The sequence below is a fragment of the Mus caroli genome, chromosome 2 (genome assembly GCF_900094665.2).
Source record: "Mus caroli chromosome 2, CAROLI_EIJ_v1.1, whole genome shotgun sequence".
Lineage (NCBI taxonomy): Eukaryota > Metazoa > Chordata > Mammalia > Rodentia > Muridae > Mus > Mus caroli.
In genome coordinates, this window is record NC_034571.1 from 28,590,349 (window position 1) to 28,616,826 (window position 26,478).

The window sequence follows — 26,478 nt, forward strand, 5'->3', positions numbered from 1 at the left end:
AACACTTTAACGTTCCTTTTAGCCCATCACCCACCAGAGATAGTGGGAAAGAAAGGATTCGGGGCAGGGAAGTGGACCTGTTTAGAAAGGTTCTTTGGAGCAACTCCCATCTGTGTTTTCTGGAAATTGGCAGTCGAGTTCACTGGTTAGCAGCGGCAGCTCGATCGATCCACTCACACATGGATACACCAGCAGTCTAGTTTGGTAGAGTCGGAATAGAAGACACACATCAGCAGCGGCGGCACTACCTAGCAGAGACAGGCAGGCCTCAGCCTCCGCTCGAGTCATTAGGAGGGACCCTGAGGGATGCCAGGAGAAGTTCTCAGCTGTGTCTCAGGGAAGCAAAGATCAGGGAAGACCTGAGACCCACAAGCGTCGCACGACTAGCTCTATAAGCAAGTCACGCTCAGCCTCCGTCACTGTCCACCGAGTCCCTTTTTTACCCTCTCCAAAACATCACATGTCCTCCACCAGTCTTGCCTTAGCATGTTCGTCTGTCTCAGCTGACAACACTCTGCCAACCAGTCAGAGTCTAGCATGCTACCAGAAGGTTTTTTGGTGTGTGTTTCTCTATGGAGTCCCGACAAATGCAGGTCAATTACGCAATGTAAGGTGGACTAATACACGCCTGTTGTTAGCAAAGAATCCTTCACCACGTGCCGTTTTACATGTTTGCTTTAGCAGAACATCCTCCTTCCTGCTTCAGTGAAATCTTGAAGTCAAGTCAGCCTTAGTCGTTCGTTGACCTGTTCACCTCTGCGAAACGTTCCTTCACATGTTTGCCCCAGCAAAGCCCCATACAACCAACTTTCCAAAGAGTCCTTCAGTTTCCACTTCATATCTCTGTGAGTTCAAGGTCAGCCTGGTCTACAGAGCTAGTTTCAGGAAAGCTAGAGCTGTACTGAGAAACTCTGCCTGGGGAAAAAAAAAATGGCCTTGATATATTTGAATGCTTAATCACCAGAGAGTGGAACTGTTTGAAAGGATTAGAAGGACTAGGAGCTGTAGCCATATTGGAATGGGTGTGGCCTTATTAAAGGAAATGTATCTCTGGGGGCAGGCTTTGAGTTTTTTGTTTGTTTGTTTTTGTTTTTCGAGACACGGTTTCTCTGTGTAGCCCTGGCTGTCTTGGAACTCACTCTATAGAGACCAGGCTGGCCTCAAACTCAGAAATCCGCCTGCCTCTGCCTCCCAAATGCTGGGATTAAAGGCATGCACCACCACTGCCCTGTGGCTTTGAGGTTTCAAATGCCCAAACCAGGCCCGGTATGTGTCTGTCTGCTACCTACAGATCAAGATGGGGCTCTCAGCTACTGCTCTAGTGCCAGCATGCTGCCTTGGTCCTGCCATGCTCCCCACTATGATGTTAATAAACTAGCCCTCTGAAACGGTAAACAAGCTTAGACTTAAATGTTTTCTTTCATAAGAGCTGCCTTGGTCATGGTGTCTCTTCACAGCGACAGAACAGTCTATAGACACCTGGACCTTGCTTTCCTCTCCCAAGCCTGGATAGGGTTAGGGTCTGTGGAGGGGAAGTGAAAGCAGGCTCATAAGATGTGCACATGCGAGCTGTTAGCTGTGGGTCTGCTCACTAGCTGAGGGATACGGAACAGAGAACGGTTTCTGATACTGGGGGCCCCCTCTAATCATGGAAGTTCTGCTCCTATTGGTCTTGCTGCCTCTGCCTGGTCCTGTGTTGACATACATCATCTCCCTATGTGTTACTGTAGTCCACTTAGGAGCCTGCTATGACTGGATCCAGGTGACCAGAGAAGAAACGGGCTCAGTAGCCTGGCTAGGGCCACATAATCAAAGAACTGGGGAGCTAGGTCTCTGCTACACTGCCTTTTGTTTTGTTGATTTTGGTTATTTGTCTTTGTTGTTTTGCCTTGTTTTGCTTTTCTGAGGCAGGGTTTCTCTGTATAGCCCTGGCAATCCTGGAACTCACGTTGTAGACCAGGCTGGCCTCGAACTCACAGAGATCCTGCTAACTCTGCTTCCTGTGAGCTGGGATTAAAGGTGTATGCCACCACAGACCAGTTTTTTTTCCCCTTTCTTCTTTCTTTCTTTCTTTCTTTCTTTCTTTCTTTCTTTCTTTCTTTCTCTCTTTCGGGGGAGGGGTGGCATTTGGTCTATCCTGCACTGGAAGGACTAGAGGAATCAAAAGACTGAGGGACTGGAGGGAGGCTCGTGTGGCTGGGAGTGCCGGTCAAACCTAAGCAAAAGCCTTTACTCTGGAGGAGGGAAAGCTCTAGGTAGGTGGTCAGGGCTACAGCAGCGGGCTGACTGGGTAGACCTCCAGGACCAGCTGTGGAGGGACTGCAAGACAGCCACGAGCCAGCAGGTCTCCCTAACCACACTTCCAACGGCCACTTGAAGCAGCACAAAGGGGGCTCTGAGCACAGCTTCCTCACTACACTGAGCACCATTCATTCTCCCGGGGATACCAGCAACTACCCTGGCGCCTGGGCCAACGGCAAGCCCAGCCCTGACGAAGCGTCTATGCCATAGCAACAGACGCTCTGAGATTCAGCTTTCCAGGTCTCAGAGCCTGCCTACCCACCACGGTCGGCCTGGCCCGGCCCACTGCACTCCTGGCCCGGGTGACCACTCTTCAGCCCTGGAGGCAGGACTCACTGAGGGCCACAGTGTGCCGGGCAGAGACTTCTTCCACGAAGTAGGGACTACAGTGATTCCCATTTCATAGATAAGGAAACCAAGGCCCACAGAAGCACAATACACAGCAGTTGGGGAGCTGGTCTGGCCAGAAAGCCAGCACTAGTCTGGTCATCTGATGCCACAGCCTAGGTCACCAGCCCAATTCACACTGTGACCATCTCCCAGGAGAGAAGCCTTCCCCTCTTTCCAGGCTATGGGCTCCTTCTCCCTATCTCCTGACAACAACCTGAAGAGGAGAAGGGGGTACCACCCCAGGAGTCTGCTCTGGAATCATATGATCTAATAAATGTTTCTAACTTGCCTTGGTCGTGGTGTTTTGTCACAGAAAAATAGCTAACTTCCTCCTTGGCCATTGAGCAACGGTCATTGCAGGCCTACAGATGCAGGACATGCTGCCACAACCTGGCAGGACTGGGTCTCTTTCTCTCACCGGACTTAGGGGTTGTCTTCACTGCATCGGGAGAATCAGTCTGACCTGTCTTCCGCCAACATCATCCTGACAGGAGGCTGGGGCGCAGATGGCCTGGAAATCAGCTCCTAGGACTGCTGTCAGAGCAGCAGTATCCGAGCGACTTGGCTTTGAGGACAAGACTTTGATGGAGGACGCAGGACAGGACCCATGTGTCCTGGATTGCATCTCCCACAGACCAGATCTCCAGCTACAGGACCAGGTGGCTTGTCTGCACACATGTAACCCCGGTACTTGGAGGCTGAGGCGGGAAGATCTCAAATTGGAGGTCAGCCTGGGCTATGTCAGATTTTTATCTCAAAACAACAAAAAAGTGTCCACTCTGGGCTGCTGGGGGTGTGGCTCAGTGGTAGAGAACTTGCTTAGCGAGTGAAAACCCAGTGTCCTATCCTAAGCACAGAAGAACGAACAGAAGACCAAGAGAAAGAGAGGCTTGGGAGGATGGCTGTGTATCTTGTGCTGTCCCTGTTGTAGAGATTTGGTCACCTCAGCTGCAGATGTGGCCACATTCAGAACTAGATTTGACCTGTGGCCCTCCAGTCCCAACAAGTGCTACTAACACCACCCCCCACCCCCAACTATAGGTGTTCGTGGAGGTTTCATTTCCTTATATTTGTTCCGTGTGGGCACAAAACACATACCCGCACATACATGTTTGTGTTTGCAGAGCACCAACCTGTATCTTACTGGAAAGACAACTTGCAACCCAGTGTGTGCCACCAACTCTCTCTGTGACCTGGGGAAATCCCCTTGCTCCTCTGTGCCTCAGTTTCCCTATCTCTGCCCAAAGGATATAGAAGACCTGTCCCCACATGCCTCCGCTGACTCAGACAAGGACAAGCACGCCTAAGCAGGTATTGGCTTTATACCTGGCTATGCTCTGTGTTCTGGCCACTGGGCAGTTAGCATATCCTGCTCACCAAAAAGAAACCCAGCCTCCGGCAGGTGAATCATCCTGTCCGTAATCACACAGTGACAAAGTAGCCAATCAGAAGTTGACTTTGGGCCACAGGCCCACTCACAGCATTCTCTTCTTTATTATTGCTACTCCATCTCCTGGGTACCAGGGCTTAGAATAAACTGCCCTAACCATGAGTCTGTCTCCTCGACTTCCCATCCTGTGGGCCAGGCCCCTGACAGCTGTTGGCAGGTCCCCAGTGGCCCCCAGCCTAGTGGGCTCTGTTCCCAAAGCCTGTGGTTTGTTCCTCAGGCCTTCTAGGTCCCACGGGTTTGCGGTGTGCCCCCTGCCCCTGCTGCTGGCTGGAGAGGCCCCAGCCCCCGCCCCCTGTGGAGAGGGTGGGAGGGTGGGGCTGTGGGAGTTTCACTAGTTTAAAAATACACAGAGGAAGCCAGTAAGAGGGCAAGAGAAAGGGGAAGGGGAGCGGGGGAGGCCCATCAGCCCCTGGTGTCTTGAGCCTGGAGCAGCCACATGCTAGCAAACCAGAGACTGCACAGCTTGCAAAGATGACAGAGATGCCCAAGAAAACAGGCAGAAAGTTCAGTGAGTACAGACCAGCCACCGTCCGTCTGTCCGTCTGTTCAGCTTAGCCTCTCCGCATCTGCTTCTCACGACTGTCTTCTTTCTCTTTCTCTTTCTGTTCATCTGTCTCTCTCCTCGGTGTTGGTGTTGCTATCTGCACATGCTGTGGCCCCCGGTGTCTCTCTGTCTCTGTCTGTCTTTGCATTTCTGTCTTTCTCTCTCCCTGCCCAACCTCTGCTTCCCTCTTACTACAGTCAGCCCCTCAGCCTTTCTGTCTTCCGGATCATCCTGGTCTCTCTGACCATGAGACTGTGTATGGAGAGACCCCCAAGTACCTCATGTTGTCCAGAACCCAATTCAACACCAGATCTCAGGGAGCTCTCTAGAGAGTGAGTGGATGTGGGGACCGCGGGTGCTGTGGTGTATTGGGAGCAGTGAAACTGGGAGAGACTGGTACCAGGTACTTGGGTGAACTACACCCACCTATTTCTTTCTCCAGGTCAATCCATTTTGGGTCTCAAACTTCTGTCCCAGACTCCTCTGACCTTCCAGTTCTCTCTCTCTCTCTCTTTCTCTCTCTCTCTGTGTGTGTGTGTGTGTAAATGGAGATACACACATCTGTAATCCTAGCACTCAGAAGTCAAAAGCAGGAGGCGCGTGAGTAGACCGAAGCAGGTTAGAGTGAGACATATTGTCTCATATAAACATACAAAGCAAGCAAACAAAATCTGCAGCATTGACAAAGGAGGCAGTCAGTGACCCTTGTGTTACAAAGAGATCTCTGTCCCAGGGCAACCTGTCTAGAAGGAGGGCGGTAGCCAGCACTGTCTGGGATGGGACCAGGGGTACTGGGCAGGGATGAATTCTGAAGTGCAGAGCTAGGCTGATCCCTTCCCTTCTCTGGACCTCAGAGTCTGTCCATCGGGGGCGTGGACACCTGAGGATGCAGAGGAGGTAGGGAAGAGCAAAGGCCAGTGTGTGCTCCTTTTGCTCAAGTCATCTGGAGGCCTACGGAAGTCAGAGACGGGACAGCCCCACAGCCTTAGGGAGGAGAGAGCAAAGAGATACACTTCCGTCCCTGCTGGAAGATGGTATCACAGGAGTTTGTAAGGCAGGTTCAGCCGACTGGGAGGAGAGAAACACCCACAGACAGGGGCCCCAATTCTCAGGCAGACAGACAGCCTCATCCATGTCCTTTCAAACCCAGTGCCAGAGATTGCCTTGGATACTACTCTTTGTACACACACACATACACACACACACACACACACACACATACTATACAGATTCACACACAGACACCATACACATACATACACACACACCTTACACATTCACACACAGACACCATACACACACACATACCACATACACACACCATACACATTCACACATAGACACCATACACATTCACACACAGACACCATAAACACTCACACACACACACACACCATACACACTCTCACAGATACACCATACATACTTACTCATAAACACACACACTCAAATACCATATGCATTCACACATACTTATACACACACACATACAACACACACACAACCCCCCCACACACACGCATACACATACACACACATGTACATCTAGCCTTTGGGGTAAGCTGTAGGAGCTCAGACTGTCCGTTTCACCCTTCTGAATATCAATTTCCTTATAAGGAAAGCAGGATGTTTGCATATTCTAAGAATTCACAGTTTGACAAGTGGGAGGCATTTTTGATCATCATTGTAATCTTCCTTTTGTACCTCCTTTTGAGGATATTTTATATGTCAGATAGCACATGAAGCAAGCATGTTATCTACGTTTGCATGTATGCTCATGTTTATGTTCACGTTCATACATGTATGCATGGCTATGTTCTGATACAACATCAGGCATCTTCTTTGATCCCTTGTCATCTTACTTTAAAACAGATTTCTTTAGAATTTGTATTTTTTACAAAATACGTTGCTGGGAGTAGTAATGCACACCTTTAATCCCAGAACTTGGGAGGCAGAGGCAGGTGGATCTTGGTGAATTGGAGGCCAGCCTGGTCTACAGAGTGAGTTCCAGAACAGCCAGGGCTATGTAAGGAAACCTACCATTCATACATACATACATACATTCGTATATACATACATGATGATCATGGTAGTATACCTCTTTAATCCCAGGACTAGGAAGGCAGAGGCAGATGGATCTCTGTGAATTTGAGGCCAGCCTGGTCTAAGTTCCAGGATAGCCAGGGATGTGCAGGGAGACCCTGTCTCAAGAACAAGTTATGTCTGTCTGTCTTCATGTTTCTCTGTACACCACATGTGTATAGTCCCCACGAATGCCAGAGGCCAGAATAGGGCACTGGATCCCTTGGAAGTGGAGTTATAGACGGTTGTAAGCTGCCATGTGGGTTGCTGGAAAGTGGATTCGGGTCTGGATTCTGTCCTCTTAACTGCTAAGCACCTCTCCAGCCTCAGCCTTTTATTTTATAAAGATGTACGTGTGTGTGTGTGTGTACACGCAGATGTATGTGTGTGAGAGGGTGTTCACAGAGGTCAGAAAGGGGCATTGGATCCTTTGAAGCTGGAGGCGATTCACCTGATGGGGGTGCTGAGATCTGAACTCCAGTCCTCTCGTACAGCAGTCAGCCCCTTTACCTGCTGAATCATGCTTCCAATTCCTCTGTTTTTGTTATTTTTTTCTTTTTTTATGGTTTATTTTATTTTATTTTTATTATTGAGACTAGGCCTCTGTATGGAATTCTTGCTGTGGGATTCACCATGTAGATCAGGCTGGCCTTGAACTCACAGAGATCCACCTGTGTCTGCTTCATGAGCACTGGGACTAAAGGCATGTACCACCATGCCTAGCTTCTATATGGGTCCTAGGGATTTGAACTCAGGTTGTCATACTTGTGTGGCTCGCATTTTTTCAAAGTCATCTCCCTAACCCTTTATTTACCTACTTTTCTCCAGTCCTCTTGCTGTGTATAGGGAGGGTCCTTGTGTTACTGATGTGGGTGAAGGAGCTCAGAGAGGTCTAATGACTTGCCCAAGGTCACACAGCTAGAATGTGGAAGAAGGGCTTGAGCTCAGCGCTGTGACTGCAGAGCTGCATGTCGCTGCACTTCCGGGAGCGGAGGAATGAGGAGGGGGTGTGGAGTGATAGCTCCTCTTGCAGAAGATGAGTTCCATTTCCAGCACCCACTTTGAGCAGCTCACAACCTGTAACTACAGCCCCAGGTGATTTGATGTCCTTTTCTGGCTTCCAAGGGTATCCACGTTCAGGATACATGTACCCTGCTCCCACACACATACACATAATTAAGAATTAAAAACAAAAAACAACTTAGATGGGCTGGAGAGATGGCTCAGCAGTTAAGAGCACTGACTGCTCTTCCAGAGGTCCTGAGTTCAAGTCCCAGCAACCACATGGTGGCTCACAACCATCTGTAGTGGAAGCTGATGCCCTCTTCTGGTGTGTCTGAAGGCAGTGACAGTGTATTCATATATGTGTGTGTAAATATATATATATGTATATATATATATATATTTTTTTTTAAACTTAGAGAAAGAAAACAGTGAGAAGCCTTCCCTGGTGTGTCCTGAACTTTTGTACCCTCGCCATGCATGGTTTTTACATTATTCCATTCCTGCTGACACTGTGATTAATTCTTTTCCTCTCCTCCTCTCTTGCCAGAGTTCTTCAAGTTCAAGGGCCTTGGAAGCCTTTCCAATCTCCCGCGGTCCTTTTCTCTGAGACGGTCTTCAGCCTCTGCTAGTATCCGGTCTTGTCCGGAGCCTGACACCTTTGAAGCCACACAGGATGACATGGTGACACTCCCAAAGAGTCCTCCTGCCTATGCACGTTCTAGTGACATGTACAGCCACATGGGTACCATGCCCCGCCCTAACATCAAGAAGGCTCAGAAACAACAGGCTGTCCAGAAGGCCCAGGAGGTCAGCCGAGAGTTGCACCTGATTTCTCGAACGTTGCCAGAGCCACCAGACTTAGAGGCAGCCAAGGAGGCAGGGGAGGGAACTGAAGCCCTACTGGAGGACACGGCACCTTCAGCAGTAGAAGTGGACCCTATGAGGGAACTGGAGGATCTCACAGTAGACACAGAGAAGGAGCAAGTCCCTGGGGATGTGAACCCAGAAAGGTAGGTGCCAACAGGGCACAGATATCTGGACTGAAAAGAGAAGGCTTGGGCTTAGGGAGTGGTACATCCTGTGGTCCCAGTATGGAGGCAGCTGAGGCTGGGGGATTGCTATGAGTTTGAGGTCAGCCTGAACTACAAGAATGAAACCCTGTCTCAAAACATAACAGGAAATGAAATACAAAGGAAATGAAGTGAGGGAGGGAGCTAGGTGTGCAGACCAGCTGGCCGAGTGCTGGCCTAGCACACAGGAAGCCCTTGGTTTGATCCCTGCCTGAATGTGGGTTTCTATTGCTGCAGAGAAACCCCATAACCAAAAAAGCAGCGTGAGGAGGTAAGTGCTTATTGGCTCACACTTGCACATAGCTGCTCATATCACTAAAGGGAGTCAGGATGGGGAACTCAAGCAGGGCAGGAACCTAGAGGCAGGAGCTGATGCAGAGGCCACGGAGGAGTGCTGCTTACTGGCTTGCTCAGCCAGTTTCTAGAACCCAGGACCAACAGAGGCAGGCACCACCCACAATGGACTGTGTCCTCCAATCACTAATTGAGAAAAGCTCCTACAGAGCCAGGCGTGGTTTAATCCCAGCATTTGGGCGGCAGAGGCACAAGGATTTCTGAGTTGGAGGCCAGCCTGGTCTACAGAGTGAGTTCTAGGACAGCCAGAGCTATACAGAGAAACCCTGTCTCGAGAAAAAAAAAAGAAAAGAAAGAAAGAAAGAAAGAAAGAAAGAAAGCAAGCAAGCAAAGCAAAGCTTCTACAGGCTTGCCTACAGCCCCAATGTGTTTTGTTTGTTTTGGGTTTTTGGAGACAGGGTTTGTGTGTGTAGCCCTGGAAGTCCCAGAACTAGTTCACTCGGTAGACCAGGCTGGCCTGGAACTCACAGAGATCCTCCTGTCTCTCCCTCCCTAGTTACTGGGATTAAAGGCCGGCACCACCACTACCTGATCTACAACCAGATCTTTTGGAAGCATTTTCATCACTGAGGCTCCCTCCTTTCAGGTGACTTTAGCTTGTGTCAAGCTGAAAAGTCCAGCACAGTCTCTGTCACCAAATAAGTTGGTGTGGTAGCACTTGAGAGCTGCAAGCCAGAGGACCTGCAGTTCAGGGTGATTCTTGGCTTTATATGAAGCTCTGGGCCAGCCTGGAAAACATGAGAGGAAGAATGGGAGAGAGAAACAGGGCAGAAGGAACCCCCAAGAGCTTTCCACAACTAGGCACTCTCGGAAACATTTGTAACTACTTCTCAAAAGAAAACCAGCTAGAGATATACTGTTTTTACAGCAGAGAAGGAAACAGGTTCAGGGAACCCCTTTCATCCTGCTAGCAACCAAGCTGGGGTTGAACTGAGGCCCACCCAACTCAGCGCCTTTAGTTCTGGGGGCCAACGTGACTAATGCCTTTTCTAGAAAGCCACTTGTAAATAAGGACTTACTTATTGGGTCCTATAAACTGAGTTTAGGAAAAGATATAAATAAATAGCGAGCCTGCAAGATGGCTGGCTCAGCTGGTAAAGACACATACTACCAAGTGGTAGAGCAAGCTTGATCCCCAGTGTCCACAAGGTGAAGGGAGAGGGCTGGTATGTGATGGCATGTGCACCTGCCTAATTCCCCCCACACTCCCACAAAAAAAAAAAAAACAAACCCCAAAAAACCAAACCACCACCTCCTGGCTTGGGAAATGGTACTTTCATAATTAATACAGTTAAGGCTTTTCCCACTATTTCTTGCTGCCTCAGGCTGCCTTCCCCAGCTACCCTCTCCAAAATTCGACTTCATTTTGCAGTTAAGGATGCAAGAGGTCCAGATCCTTGAGGCTGTAAGGTTTCTTTTCCCTGGTCAGAGATTTCACCCGTAGCTTGGCTCCTCCCACTTAGAGACACTGATTGGTTCGCCGGAGAGGCAGGGGCTGTGTGCTCGGAAGGAGGAACCTCCTTCTCCAGCCTAGATTGTGACTGACAGGGAGGGGAGGAGGAGCCAGAGAGGAGCAAGTTTGAGGAGGATTTGTTTTTCTTTGGATCCTACGAGCGGGAGGCGTGTCTAGGGCGTGGTCCTCAGGTCTGGCCCTGCCCCTAGGGTCCTACTCTGAGCTCAGTAACTCCTAGCCCGGAGTCTTAGCGGGAGTGTCAGACTGAGCCGGTTCCTGGGCTTCAGGTTGTGATCACGGGATGACTGCAGTGGGCCGAAGGTGCTCTGCGCTAGAGCCCCGAAGGTGAGTGACCAAACTGGCTAGGGAGGGCAAGCGGACAGCAGGAGTGGACCAGTGGGGAGATGCTGGTCGCTGGAGCAACTGACACACACTGCTATGGGGTTTTGTTTGTTTGTTTGGTTTGGTTTTTCGAGACAGGGTTTCTCTGTGTAGCTCTGGCTGTCCTGGAACTCACTCTGTAGACCAGGCTAACCTCGAACTCAGAAATCCGCCTGCCTCTGCCTCCCATGTGCTGGGATTAAAGGCGTGTGCCACCACTGCCCAGCTTGTTTGTTTGTTTGTTTGTTTGTTTTTTAAAGATTTATTTATTGTTATATGTAAATACACTGCAGCTGTCTTCAGAAACACCATCAGATTTCGTTATGGATGGTTGTGAGCCACCATGTGGTCTCTGGGATTTGAACTCAGGACCTTTGGAAGAGCAGTCAGTGCTCTTAACCGCTGAGCCATCTCTCCAGCCCTGTTTGTTTGTTTTTAACATCTGGGATTTTTCTTTCTTTTTACTATTGAGTCAGGGTCTCATGTAACACAGGCTGTGCTCAAACTTTTTCCTGTAGTCCTGACTGTCCTGGAACTCACTAGACTGTTCTTCAACCCAAAGAAATCTGCCTGCCTCCCAGGTTCAGGGATTAAAAGTGAGGGCCATCATGCTTAGCTGGTACTCAAACGCTTGATCATCCTGCATCCACCTGGAAAGTTCAGGGCTTACAGACCCATGCCACCACACCTGGCAGCTTCTGGAATTTTCCTTCAGCTGTGACTGTTCCCTGCCTTGTCTCTAAACACACCCTGCATCTCTGCTAATCTTCTGACAGATCCTGGAGAGAGAACCCATTTTGTAAATAAAGATAGAAAAGTCTGCTTGCCTGTTTGACTGGTCTAGTGGAAGTCAGAATAGGAGTTTGTTTGACTCTACCTCCTAGGCTTATGCCTCTAGAACACCTTCCTCTAGGGCAGGGCCGGGGCCTCTGCGGAAGCGTCTTGAGAAGCCTTTCAAATGTCCAGTCTGACACTCAGCCCAAGCTGTTATGGCAGAGGCTTGTTCTAGCGATGCTTCGCCTGGACCTGACCAAGAGAAACAGTGGAACTTCTGCCTCCCATCTCCTGAAGCGTTTGGGAGTTCTAGGGTGGGTTTAGCAGGCCAGATCAAGCCCTGTTCTGGTGCTCTAGGACCCAGTGTCCCCACCCCAACCTCAACCTCCAGGGGGACTTTCTGAGTGGGGCTCTCAGGCTAACTCTGTCCCGTGCTGGGCCTCTGGGTCTCCAGGAGCCCACATGAGTCTGAGATGCTCTCTGAAGAGCCATCTAGTTAGGCAGAAGGCTAGCTCAGAGCGCCAGTGAGCGGGATGGGACCCGCCTTCCTGAGTGGATGTCAGAGTAGCCCGGGCTAGGGAGCTGGTGTCCCTCCCCCACCCTGGGAAGGCAGGGTGCACCTGGAGCAGGAGGAAGGAAGGGGAAGAGGTGAGGCTGCAGGGATTTCCTGGTGCCCTGTCTCTGCTGAGATCATGGGGGATGAGGCAGGAGGGGCTGACCTTCAGCTGGCCAAGTGGAGCACAGCAGCCCTGCCTGCATCCTCTGCCCAAGAAACACAGCCTTCTGCCGGAGGAGGGCGTGGGGGGAATGAGACAGCAGGGTCCAGAGAACTCCCCTCACCCCCAAATCAGTGTGACACAGGGGGAGGCCAGGCCTGGAGAAGGAAGGAGAACCCCCCATACCTTCCCGACCCACACAAGTGTCAAGCCAGGGTCCCTTTAAGCTGTCAAGCACCCATCGGGTCCTGAAAGTGAATGACTCTGTCGCTCCATTTTCCCAGTGGTTAGGCTAAGGCTAAAGGGGAGGTCTCTCCTGGGGTTAGAGGGAGCACTCTCCTGGGATGATAGGGAGGACTGTCCTGGGGTTATACATTGAGTATTTGTGAGAACCCAAGTTTACTCTCAGGCCTGAGTAACTCTTAGCTCAAATCTTTTTGTTTTTGTTTTGTTTTGTTTTTTTGTTTTTCGAGACAGGTTTCTCTGTGTAGCCCTGGCTGTCCTGGAACTCACTTTGTAGACCAGGCTGGCCTCGAACTCAGAAATCTACATGCCTCTGCCTCCCTAGTGCTGGGATTAAAGGCATGCACCACCACCGCCCGGCTTCTTAGCTCAAATCTTAACCACCAGGCCCTCAACGAAAATTTCAAGACTTTCTACCAGTATTTCAAATGGTTTTCCACAGTGCCCTGGTATTGGGCATACTTCACACACAAAAGGGCACATTGAAGCAGAGTTAGTGTTTCATTCATTTTATTATTTTACACATCTTTCAACTTGTACTTATTATTACATTGGTGTAGGTCTTGTTAGAATGTGTGTCTATGTGGAGGCCGGAGGACAACTTTGTGGCTCTCTGCTGTGTGTGGGATCCAGGGACCATGTTCCAATCAATCAGGCTTGCAGGACAAGCACAAGTCTTCACTCCCTGGGCTAATTCACCAGCCTATCATTCATTTTAATGCTCCTGGAGGCAATACCCAGGCTTCACAGAGAGCAGTGAGCACAGAAGGTTGAATCTAATGGAGACCTCCTCCCAGAGGCAGAGGGTCAGATGGCAAAGCTGACTGATGAGTTACAAGGGGCAACTAAAGAAGATCAAGAAAATTTACAATCAAGCCGCTGAGATTGGCCTTGGGGGAAAGTGCTAGGGAGGCAACCTTAGGTAAGTTAGAAAGGAGCGGGAAGTGCTGGTAGCAGCAGACTTCAATCCCAGCATTCCAGAGGCAGAGGCAGGTGGATCTCTGAATTTGAGGCCACCTTGGTTGACAAAGTGAGTTCCAGGACAGCCAGGACAGAAATCCCATCTCCAAAGAACTGAAAACAAACCAAAACAAACCAAGCCAAACAATTAGGGAGGAAAAATAATTGGATAATGAAGGAAGCAAACACATTGCTCTCGGGGGAAGTGAGCCAAGCTGTGACAGCCACCTGCACGAAGTCCTGAACCGGGAGTGTCTTCAGTTAGTTGGCTCATGGTAGAGATCAGAATGTCTGGAGCAGAGGATAGAAGGAAGCAGAGAGCGAATGGGTTCGGGTCCCACTCAGTCTTGTTCAGGAGAGTCTTTCTCCTTGCAGGTATGGTAAATTTAAACCTTTTTGTTGTTTATTTTTTGAGTCAGGGGCTCATAGCCCAGGCTGGCCTTGGGTGATCATGACCATCTGACCCTCTGAAGGGCTGGGATTTTGGGTGTGCACCACCACACCTGGCCTTATAGGGTGCTGTAGATGGAACCTAGGACCTCCTGCGTGCTAGGCAAGCACTCTACCCACAATGCATCTCCTGCCCGTGCCCAGCCTTTGGACATTGTGACATGAAGTTGTCATCAGCAAAGCAAGTTTACAGTTGTGTGTTGGGCTTCAGTTCACAGCTGTCCTCAGCCTCTTATAAGTTGGTCACATCTGCAGGGGGATGTGAACTTAGCTCTGTCCTGCTCTGTAATGCCCGCCTTGAATGTCCTTTGCTATCCTCCCAGACAGCTACTTGGGAAGACTCTTAGACTAGGATAAATGACATCCTAAAACAGAGACAGGGCATCCTAAATTGTCCCAGCCCCAGTGCCAGGCACTGCAAACAGACCAGGACACCCCCTCCCCTTCCTTATTTCCTTTTGGAATGTTGATTCTGGTTCAAGAATTTCCAAGTCTCCCCAGAGTCCCACGACCCTTTCGGCCCTGAAGAGTGACGTTAGCAGCCGGGCATCTGGTAGTGATTACCCGATTACCCGTGGAGGGGGGAGTCGCTGGGGGCTGGGGGCGGCTGGTCCATGTCTTCTGAAGGGGCCCAGCTGCTCCTGGCTCTCATTTCCTGTGGAGATTTTCTCACAGTCCGAGAGACCCAAGATGCCTTGGGCTGTGGGAACCTGACCATCTTAAGAAAGATGAGCGGCTCCCCACGCTGACCTTCCACTCACACGACATCGCTTGCAGCCCTCAGGGGACCGGTTTGCAGGTTGCTGGGCCTGTGTGGAGTGGGGCCCAAGTAGGACTGGGTCAGACACCCAGTGAATGTGTGTCGTTGAGTAAGTCCCTTTCTGCCTCTGAGCCTTAATTTCCCCTGATGGTGAAGACTAGATAGGATGTCAGGTAGAAGGCATGGACATGAACCAGTGATGTCCAGTACATGGCAGTTGCTCATGCTATAGGAGGGGAAACTGAATCCCACGGAATGAATGGGTCTCACTCAGGGTCCCAGCTTGCTTGCTTTCTCTCTCTTCCTTCCTTTCTTCCTTTCTTTCTTTCTTTCTTTCTTTCTTTCTTTCTTTCTTTCTTTCTTTCTTTCTTTCTTTCTTTCTTTCTTTCTTTCTTTCTTTCTTTCTTTCTTTCTTTCTTTCTTTCTTTCTTTCTTTCTTTCTTTCTTTCTTTCTTTCTTTCTTTCTTTCTCTTTCTCTCTCTCTTTCTTTCTTTCTAAAGAAACATTTATTTATTTTATGTTTATGAGTACACTGTAGCTGTCTTCAGACACGCCAGACGAGGCCACTGGATTCCCTTACAGATGGTTGTGAGCTACTATGTCGTTGCTGGGAATTGAACTCAGGACCTCTGGATGAGCAGTCAGTGTTCTTAACCACTGAGCCATCGCCAGCCCCCGGGTCCCAGCTTTCTACTTCCTGTTTAGGTGCCTTTCAGAATCCCCAAGGATCTTCCCCAAGTGCTGCTCACCCCATTTCCTGTTCCCAGTCAGGTCTCTTGGCTGTCTGAGTAAAATGCTATCTATCTCCTGTCTCTTCCCCAGCTTTCTTCTGTTTCCACCTGGGATTGGCTCCTCTTTTCCAGGGATGTTACTCCATAGGAGGGGGCACAACAGACACAGACCTCAGACCACTTCAGCTGTAGTCTGCGCTCTGTGCCTGGGGCAGGGCACCCTGCTTCAGCTGGGCTTTCCCTGCTTACAGTGTTGCACTCACAGTCAGCAGATGCTCTATCCTCCGCACTCTCTAAGGGCCTCTCTCTAGCTCTCAGCTCTCTTTGGCAGGCTCCCAGCCACCTTTGGTAGCTCAGGCTCAGCATCCTTGACTCTGCCCTTCCTCCTAGGCCAGTGCCTTTCCTAATGGCTCCCCACACCAGGAGGACTGGATCAGGGATGTGGCTGACCCAGTGGTAGCCTGTACTTTGGGTGAGGGCAGGTAATAAATCCTGGCAGAGACTCTCAGCTCCCGTGGCTGTTGCTGTCTCAGAGGAGACCCTGCTTTCCATCCCAGAGTTCTCTGCTTAGACCACTGAAGCTGAAGGCACCCAGCAGAAGGTACCCACTGCCACTCTCCACAATGGGTGAGAAAGATGGTCCTGGGGATTGTGAGTTCAAGGCCAGCCTGAGTTACAGAGAGTGAGATCCTGTCTCAAAATCTAAAGCCAAGCCAACCACATAGGATGATAGCAAACACCTGTTATAATCCCACCTAGTACTTGGGAAGTGGGAGCAGGAAGGTGAGGAGTTCAAGGCCAGCTTTGGGTACACAGCAAGTTTCAGACAAGCCTAGACTTTTATCTTGAAAACATAACAAAACTGAGCAAAACAGAAACAGGGTCTATGTAAGGAAAGGTCTAATACCCCAGGAGAACGGCATCGGGATCTGGAGCCCACTGGGGCGAGGGGTCCCGGCGCTCACGGTCACATGAGCATCGTGGCCTTCCAGGCACACATGATGTCCCCTCAGACGATGAGGAAGCCAAGCCTCAGAGAGAGGGAGGCAGGTGTCAGACCTGCACATCTCTCTTCTCGGGCCTTATGACCAGACCCTAAGGCCCAAAGGAAGAAACTCAGGACAGAAAGAGGGCAGCCAGGCCTGTACAGAGGGTAAGGCCATGCCTGGCAGAGGGGTGGGGCAGCCTCCTTCTCCACGTCTCCAGGATCCTTGTGGAAGTTCAGTCTTCCTTCTGGTCCAGGTCAGAGGTTCCTAAAGGTGAAATTCTGCTTCCAGCCCGCATTAGGGAAATAAAGGATAATGGCTACTAATTACTACTCATTAATGCAATTAATTAAACTGATCTATGCAGCTCATGGTGTCAGTTATCAGAACAAATCAGTTAATACAGGCAATTACAGGGTCGGTTATTTAAATAATGAATGCTGCCTCCGAATGGGCCTGATTTAGCTCAGTCCTCACTGTTGCCTGTTAACTGATCTCACCACTAATATTAGAGGGGAAGTATCTTTTAAGTATACAGCGTAAGAAATATTGAATTAATTCTCAAAGCTGAGTTGTGAGGAGCACTTTGATTTCTGGATTTGGTCGTTGCAATGAAAGGGAGCGTATTCTAAAAAGATCTCGGAACAAACTGACAGCTGGAGGCTGAGCAGGAGTTACCCCCGCCTGTGGCTGTCAGGCAGACACTACAGCCCAGGCCAAGGGAATGTAACGTCAGGTGCAAAGGCCCAGAGGTTTCAGACCCTGGAGTTCTTTGGAAATAGTTTTTGGAGGCCAGAGATGGAGTAAGAGTGAAGAGGGAGAGGAGGCATGTCCAGAGATGTGTGTAACTCAGTGGTGAAGTGTTTGAAGTGTTTGTTATTACACACACACACACACACGCACACGCACACGCAGTGCTGCAGCCAGGAGGATGGCTTAGTCACTACAGCATTTCTTTCATAGGTGCAGGGACCTGAGTTCCCATAGAGCAGCCAGATGTATAATCTCTGTGTTCCTAATGTGAAGTGGGAGACAGGAGAGCCCTTGGAAGCATGCTGGCCAGCTGCCATGGTGAATGCAGTAGGAAGCCAACATAAAGAGCCCACCCCAATCAAGGTGGAAGGCAAGGATTGACACTAAGCCTGGTGGGAGAGTCTCTGATCTCCACAGGAGGACAGTGGTATGCATGGATCTGCATTCACAAACTTGCACACACAGACGCACACATATACACACAGAAACACATGTACACACACAGACATGCAAACAGTGCACACACATGTACACATCCACACATATGCACACACATGCATACACAGACACACAGGTACACACACATGAATACACAGACATACACACACACATGAATATACACAGACACACACATACACCCTATACACAGACACACATGCACAGACATACACACAGAGATATATGCTCACACACACACAGACATACACACAGATAAACACTCACATACTCACACTCACACAGTCACACAACACACACACACACAGACACACACATTGACACACACATAACAACCATACAACACACCAGATGACTGTTAGCTTCTCAACACTGTTGTAAGCCAATGTCCAGAGGGAACAGAACAAGCAAAGCCCAGCGGGGCACAGTGGCCCAAGCCTTTAATCCCAGCACTTGGTAGGCAGAATTCGATGACAGCCTGGCCTATAGAGTGAGTTCCAGGACAGCCAAGGGCTACACAGATAGACCCTGTCTCAAAAAACAAAACCAACCAAACACCAAACAGCACAGAGGCCCTCTAGAGTTAGTGCTGGGGGGTGAGGGGGGGTACTTAACCATCTGGCCTTGGCCGGAGCAGCTCCATGTAGTGAGTATGTGTGGGTGTGGCCATAAGGAGCCCATCCCTTGGAGTCTGTTAGTAACCTTGTCTCCCAGGCTGATGAAGCTGGGTCCCTGCTGCCAGACAGGGCAAAGGGAAACTGTACTCCAGCTTTTATTTTAACAGAGCTACTAGGAGTTGATGAGTGTGTCTCAGGGCCACAAATGGAGGAAGGGTGGCCTGTGATAATCTTCAGGCCAGTAATGGCCATAGGTTATCAGTGGCCATAGTCATGTTGTGTACTGAAATGACTGAGCTATGGCTGGCAAGGGAGGGGAAGGGGTTGAAGTTTCTTGGGCTGTGGCTCTGCCTTGGACAACCTCCCTGGCTCTGACCACCCACGTAAGCTGGGCAGCACCCCATCTTTAGGGCTGTATTCCTGCCCCAAAACCTAAGAGGAAGTGGACAGGAAACAGGAGGAGGCACAGGGCTAATCCCAGTGTGTCCCTGACAATTTGTTCCCAGCACTGGGAGGATTTCCGGGCCTGAATGGCCGGAAATGTTGGGATGGGACACCTCACCCGGGAAGAGTGGACAGAGCGGACAGGGGAGGGGCTCTGTCCTCCACCTCCCTTACAGTGTCACTGGCCAGGAAGCACTGAAGAGGCTTTAGAGCCACAGTGTGGCTCACAGAAGCACTGTGCTATTGCAGACTGCAGTTTAAGGGGCAGAGGGTAGAGGCCAGGAAGGATTTTCTAGCAGGCAAAGTTAATAATAAAGGACTTTAGAATGTCAGAACAGGAGTAGCTACATGGAGCTGGGAGCCTTGGCCTCAGGGACTACTTCTTTTCCTTCCTTTCTTTTAGCTCATCTTTTGTTTTGAAAATTAGGCTCCTGTGTTTGAGCATACATTCCATTCCCATTTTGCAGATGGGAAATCTGGGGTCAGTGTCTGGGAACAAGTTGTTCAGTCTAAGAGAAAGACTGCATGGTGGCTGTTGGCTGGCCCTCTTCTTATCCATGTATACTATGACGCTGTATATTCTAGTCTCCTCTGCCTGGCACTGCACTGGGGCCTGGGGTTCGCTGATGCTCCATACCCTCATGCTGGTCTCTTGTTACTTTCCGGTTTAGAAATAAAAGCGAAATGGTTGTTGCAGGTAGGGATCGGAGAGACGAGGGAGACAGAAGTAGGTGGGAGACAGAGAATAAGGCTGAAGGACTGTCGTACGTGGGGTGGCCAGGCAAGGCTTCTCTGAGGAGGTGACTTTAAACTGAGCCCTGAATAAAGTGGGGGGAGGAAAAAGCCTTGTGAAAGTCTGGGGAAAGACTGTTCCAAGTAAGTGCAAAGGCCCTGTGGCAGGAACAAGCAGGCGAGGCCAATGCAACTGGGGCAGGAGGGACAGCATAGTTGAGGTAGACATCGTAGAGTGTTGGTGTGGTAGGCAGGGGGGTGCCAGCAGCACACAGAGCCATAGAGGTCAGGGAGCTAGGTCCCAGTTTTCTGTCATAGTAACCACCCCTTTATTCTCAAGGAGGTGAGAATTTTGGTTTGGATGATAAATTACACTGCTGTGGAGGGGAGTCTACATTTTATTCTTTAGCAGATGGGGTCTGAGGACGTGGATCGGCATAGAGTGCTTGCTTAGAGTATGCAAGGCCTGGGCTCTCTTCCCCAGAACTGGAAAAGAGGGAAAGAATTTTAGACAGGCCTGCAGTTGTTATAATTTCTGCTACTTTGGATGCTGAGGCAGGAGGATTGCTTGAGTATAAGAATCAGACTGGACAGCAGCATAGTGAGCCTTGGTGGGTAGGGAGGGGTAGGGAGAGCTCTGGGGACTGAGGCCACCTGCTGTACACTGAGTCGCTGTCTGGTGTCAGAGCTGAAGCTGACAGTAATGGGGTAGTGGACATAGGGAACCAGAAGAAAGCCATGCAAGTGTCGGTGGCTTGGCTGCAGGGACAGACTCTGCCTTTCATTTTGAAGGGAGGAGTTCCTCCTGGGTAGTGTGTGGCCTGTTACATGGATCAAGGTCTGTTGAGTGGGGTGGAGTCTGCTGGCCTGGCCAGTCCAGGATAGAAAGTGAACCTGAGGCTTTGGCTGTCTCAGCAGGGAGGAGGGAGCTGGTACCCAGCTGTGAAGGAAGATAGGGAGGACCAGGAGCTACTTGTGCATAGCAAACTGGGGATGCTTCTCACATAGAGGACACTGGAGGGGATGGGTGTGTATGTACAGAGAGAGAGAGAGAGAGAGAGAGAGAGACGCTGTGGCTAGGAGAAAGAAGTGACTCACAAAGGGGAAGGCTCTCTGTTCAGCATCCTGGAAAAGCTGCCACCTCTGGCCTCTCTAGGCTTCATTCCTACCACCCTGAAGGCAGAGAGAATAGGTGTGTGCTCCCTGTAACCTGCAGTAGCCAATATGCTGGCAATGTAGACCAAGGAGTGAAGGGCCAGGGAGGAGTGAGCCTCAGACTAGGTTCTCTAGTGTATAGACTCAGACCCTCTAGTGTAGAGTCAGGCCCTCTAGTGTATAGACTCAAGCCCTCTAGTGTATAGACTCAGAAGTAGGAATTGTATGGAAGAGGCAGAAAGAGGAAACTGACATCAGGAAAATGCACATCATGAGCTGGGTGAACACTCATCCCGAGTGCTTCAGACAACTCCATTAGGCAGTGGCTGTCTTTGTTCCTCATTTATGGAGAGGAAACTCGGGATCAGAGAGGTGAAGGAACTCATTCAGGGCTGCACAGCTGGGAGTGGTGGAGTAGCCATAGCAGTAAGCATCCCGGGCTCCCAAGGCCAGGACCAGGCCTCACATCAGCAGGCAGGTGGACACTCAGGATCTGAGAAGTGCTGATAGGACTCACCTCTTTTTTTCTTCTTCCAGGACTGCTGCAGAGCTGGAGGCCGCTGGGGACTATGTGAAGGTAGGCTGGGGGTTGGTCACAGTATGCTAGATATGATAGAGCACTCGGGGTCTGCTGTGAACCAGACTTCCTCCTGGGAGGAGAAGGAGAAGGTCGGGGGTGGGGGCAGCCCCTGGGGACAGCTATCATTCTGGGAAGCTATTCCCCATGCCTCCTGCCTCTCTGCTAGCCCCAAACTCACCAACTGGACAGGATTCCAAGGGTGTCCCCATGCAGTGGCCACCATAATGAGATCCCAGTCAGCCTGGGCATCTGAGGGCTGAGGCTGGGACACAGCAGAAGTGACTCAGATCTTTAGCAGACACTCAGCACAATTCACAGACAAGAGCTGGATGTGGGGGCTGGGGATGGGATATGGCTCGATGGGTGAGCATTTACCTAGTATACAGAAGGCCTTGGGGGTCAGTCCCCAGCTCCACATAAACTGAGTGTGGTCCTGCATGCCTGTAACCCCGGTGCTCATGGGGCAGCGGGATAAATTCAAGGTCATCTTCGTCTACATAGTGAGATTTGAGGCCAGCTTATCTTGTCCTAGAAATGTTTAAGATGTAGTTTGTGTGTGTGAGTGCACGCTTGCATGTGTGTCTTCGTGTGTCTGTGGAAGTCATAGGTAGACCTCACGGTTGTTCCTGTCCATGGTGGGTCTCACTGATTGGGGTTCACTGGCAGGCCCATGAGCTCCCAGGTTCTTTCTGTGTTCACCCCCCAAAGCCGAGGTTTCAAAGTAACCATCGCACGTGGCATTTTTATTTTTTTAACATGGCTGCTAGAGCGTGCACTCCTATCATCAAGCTTGTATGCCAACACTTTACAGAGTGAGCCAGCCACACAGTTCAGGCGTGGTTGTTGTTGTTGTTGTTGTTGTTGCTTGCTCAGCAACTTGGGTGGTTGAGGCAGGAGGATTGCAAGTGCCAGGCCAACTTGGACCACAGTTAAGACCCTGTTTTAACAAGAAAACATAGGTTTTGAAATAATAGTAATAACAATAAGGCTAAGTAACATTTTAAAAGCCAATTGTTTGCAAAACCATGCTGCTATTTATTTATTTGTCTATCTGTCTGTCTGTCTGTCTGTCTGTCTGTCTCTAGATGTGTATGTTAGAGTCAGAGGACAACATGTGGTTCTCTGCTTCCCCGTGTGGGTTCTGGGGGTTGAGCTAGGTCTTCAGGCTTGGCAGCAGGGGCCTTTGTTCACTGACCCATCTCCTGAAGCCTTTGTGGCTGTTCTTTAGAGAAACTGAACTCAGATTTAGTTTTGAAACCTATGGAAAAAAAAAAAAAAGCCGGGCATGGTGGCGCATACCTGTAATCCCAGCACTTGGGAGGCAGAGGCAGGCGGATTTCTGAGTTCGAGGTCAGCCTGGTCTACAAGTTCCAGGACAGCCAGGGCTATACAGAGAAACCCTGTCTCGAAAAACCAAAAAGAAAGAGAGAAAGAGAGAAAGGAGGGAGGGAAGGAAGGAAGGAAGGAAGGAAGGAAGGAAGCAAGCAAGCAAGAAGGAAAGAAAGAAAGAAGAAACCTATGGCTCCCTCATAGTCCCAAGGGATCTTGTGGGGCAGAGCTGGTACCAAGCCCCAAGCCTGAGGCTCAGACTCAGGACCATGTCCTTGGCCTTCCCCAGTCAGAAGCTCCACCAGAGTCAGCCCTAGATGAGCAGCTGCTGCTGCAGAGAGCAGGGGAGAGGTGCCAGCTCTTCGTGCAAAGGGCTCTCAGGCCAGGCAGGGAACCAGAGAATTGCACAGTTTGGACACATTTTATAATCCAGCAGAACTAGGATTTATCTATTTATTTACTTGCTTGCTTGCTTGCTTACTTACTTATTCAGCCTGGGCTGGCCTGAAATTGACTCTATAAAACAGTTGGTCTCAAACACTGGCCTCTAACTCCCCAGTGCTGGGATTACAGATATGTGTCAAAAGCATGTGTGCGCATGCACAGGGTCTTAAGTAGCCCAGGGTAGCCTCAGTCTTATTATGTAGCCAAAGATTACATTGAACGTTTTTGTTTGTTTTGTTTTTGTTTTCTGAGACAGGGTTTCTCTGTGTAGCTCTGGCTATCCTGGAACTTGCTCTGTAGACCAGGCTGGCCTTGAATTTAGAGAGCCACCTGCCTCTGCCTCCCAAGTGCTGGGATTAAAGGTGTGCACCACTACCTCCACCTTGAACTCCTTACCGTTCACTTTCATCTCCAGTGGACTGGGATTTTAGTCATTCACTACTCTGCTTGGTTCCTGTGGTGCTGGACACCATACCCAATCTTCCTGCAGGCGAGGCTAGTGCTCTATGCACAAAGCCGTATCCCCTGCTCTAGATTTTGGTTTCAAGTCTGGCAGTGACTTGGGTGGCTTGCTTCTCTGACACTTAGCATTTGCTTATGTGAAACAGGGGACTTTGGGGGCTCAGTGAGACTGTGCCACGAGGGGATGCTTGAGTCTGGGCCAGGGCAGCTGGCCTAGCCCCAGATTTCAGGGATATTGAGTCACAGAGCTGTTATAGCACGGGAGGGGTTATGTGAGGGAGTTGAGCTGAGGTGGGAGATGAACCCCACAGATCTGCTCTGTCTGGCAAGGCAGCGTGAGCCTTATGAGGACTCGTGGCTCTCTCGTCTTTTTATGGAGTTACGATATAGATTTTAGGGCTGTGGATATAGCTGGGGGTCTAACCTTTGCCCAGCTTGCTTGTGGCCCTGGGTGCCATCTCATTACAGACGGTAAAATACTTTAAACAATTATAAGGGGGATAACACCTGCTCTCTGTATCCAGAGCCCCCAGTTCTTAAAGGAGTCCTAGCTTCTGTTCTTAAAGTCTCTGCCTATGGGGGTTGGGATCAGCTATTTCCAAACGCCATTCCTGCCCTGAAAGTGTTCTTCTTTGAAGACTGTCCAGAACTCCAAAATCCAAACAATGCCAGGGATCCTGGACTCTCAGGGTTTCAAAAGACCAAAGACAGAAAGTTTTCAGTCGTGGTAATCAGAGCTTCCAGTATATCTACATCTGGGGACCAGAGATGTGGACTCACCTACTTGATGTCACATAGGCTGTGGGGAGAGTTTGGATACCAGATTTATCTAGACGATGGTGGTGGTGATGGCGACGACAATGATGATGAATCTCATGTATTCCCAGAATGGCCTTGAGTTTACCATGTAGCCAAAGATGATCTTGAACTTGTAATATTCCTGGTTTCACGTTCTGACTGTTGAGATTACAGGTGTGAACCACCACGTCTCCGTTATGAAGTGCTGGGGACTTACTTGCTGGGCAAGCAAACATTCTATCAGCTAATGTGGTCCAGATTTTGACTCTTTCTGTGCTGGCATTGGACTCCATGCCTATCCCTTGGTAGGCAAACACTCTAAGAGCCCCAAGTCTAGGTTTTGTGATGCCTAGTTACCACACAGTAGAGCATCTTTACTGGATAATTATCTGTACCGGGCAACTTTTTTTTTTTTAATTGGGCTTGGTGATATTCACAAAGTTCAACACAGGTCTTCACCGTGTATTGCAGACATCTTCACACAAGCCAGTCGGGGTTTAAAGAGAAGGGCCCCAGGGTGGGAAGCCCCGCGAGTTAGAGAGGCAGGTGAGCCGCACTTGGCACTTTAACAGCCTTAGGAGTGTGGTACAGTCAGTGAGCCTGCCAGTCTAACCCTGCTATTCTCAATTAGAGATGAGAAACCCAAAGCCACAAAGGATTGGGTTAAACATGGGGATTTTTGTAGCTTTAGATCGAATTGAATTCAAAGTCCCTGCCGGCTCCCTCCAGGTCTGGAGAGGTGCGAGAGAGGGGAAAAGCAGGAGGCTCTCCGCGCCCGCCCCGGGGGGCCCCTACTCCACCCCACTGCCCTGGGTGGCAACCTCTTGGCAGGTTCTGGGGAACCCGCACAGGGCAATGGGGTGGTGGTGGAGGGAGGAACAATGGTCCCCTCCCCTCCCTCTCCTCGCTCCCCTCCCTCCCCAGCTGGCTGGAGGGTGGGGTCTCCCCGCCCCGCCTCCCTGCTCCTCCCCCGACCAGGCGATGAGGTAATCGCGCCGCTGAGAGGCACGCGCAGCCGGTGCCCAGCCCGGTCGGTCCCCGCGCCCCTGCCCCTTCGGCCGTCACCCCTGGTACGCTCGGGGGACCCGGGTCTCCCGGCCGCACCATGACCGAGCGTTGCAGCCTGTGGAGTGCGCTGTCCGCCGCCGCCTGCTGCTTCTACCGTGGCTCGCTGGTACAGGTGCAGGTGAGGGGGCGGCACGGGGACCCGGGTCACTGCGCCCCGCCGCTGAGATGGGGACCGCAGTCCAAGAGCATCCCCGCAGGGTCGTGCAGTCTGGACAGCCAGCAAAGGGAGGGGGCGGGGTCGCCATAGCTCACCTCGGGGTGACCAGGGCGCTCCACGGGATGCGGGTGCAGGGTGCCATTCCTTGGACTCTAGGCTGCAGGAGACGTGATAGGGAGTTGAAGCTGGAACTCGGGCTGGGAGATGGGGTTCCTTCTGTTAGTTATGAGGTCCCTGCTGCTGACCCCGGGCCACCTGGCTCCCTATTGTACCAGGATCGCAGGGCTGATGTCTAGAGGCTGAATGAGAGGCAGGATGCGCAGGGCACGCTGCGGACACCACGGTGTCACCACCTTCCTTCCATCTGGGTGGGCTTGAGGTACTGGGGTGTAGGTCTCCCAGTCCAGCTGGCCCAGAAGCGCAGGAGCGCACAGCGGCGGTGCGAGGGTTAAACGGAAGGGGGTGGAGGGGAGGACCCGGACCCCGCCTCTCTGCAGAGCATCCTCTGGGGTGGCTGTGCCTGGGGTTGGGATACCTAAGGGAGCCAGGGGAGTGGTGGGAAACCAGCTGGTGGGAAGGGGCTGAGACCCTGACAGAGGTTCTCTGCACTCCTGCCTCTTGGGCATCCTGGGAGATGTGGGGCGCCTCACCTCTGAGCTCTCCCCCAACCTCACACACACACTTGCTCCGAGCCCGCCTGAATGACGACCCCGCCGGCGGCGGAGCACAGCATCCCTGCACGGGCCAATCAGGCGTGCGCAAGCCGGGAGGCGGTGAGATCATCTCTGACCAATGGCAGTGCTCTGAGCGCAAGGATGCTGCATTCGCACCCC

The 26,478-nt window shown here is 50.8% G+C and overlaps 1 protein-coding gene and 1 long non-coding RNA gene across 6 annotated transcripts in view; one reads left to right on the plus strand and one right to left on the minus strand.

The window, feature by feature from the left end:
- The first annotated feature begins 4,516 nt into the window (after positions 1–4,516).
- Sh2d3c (SH2 domain containing 3C) overlaps positions 4,517–26,478 on the plus strand; it is a 34,780-nt gene continuing 12,818 nt past the window's right edge. The window contains exons 1-3 of one of the 5 annotated variants that reach the window (XM_021183545.1): positions 4,517–4,649; positions 8,320–8,782; positions 21,345–21,384. In XM_021183545.1, the coding sequence (XP_021039204.1) occupies positions 4,613–4,649; positions 8,320–8,782; positions 21,345–21,384 (540 nt within the window). In that variant the 5' untranslated portion in view covers positions 4,517–4,612. Of the gene's footprint in view, positions 4,650–7,787; positions 7,863–8,319; positions 8,783–10,848; positions 10,995–21,344; positions 21,385–25,378; positions 25,607–26,478 lie in introns of those variants that run through there. The other 4 variants (XM_029474378.1, XM_029474379.1, XM_021183553.2 and 1 more) reach the window with 4 other exon arrangements.
- Positions 16,489–26,093, minus strand: LOC110310535. The gene is made up of 3 exons (XR_003835976.1): positions 25,741–26,093; positions 21,325–21,457; positions 16,489–16,931 (listed from the first exon to the last, which is right to left on the minus strand). It is a non-coding gene; the product is annotated as an uncharacterized LOC110310535 (long non-coding RNA).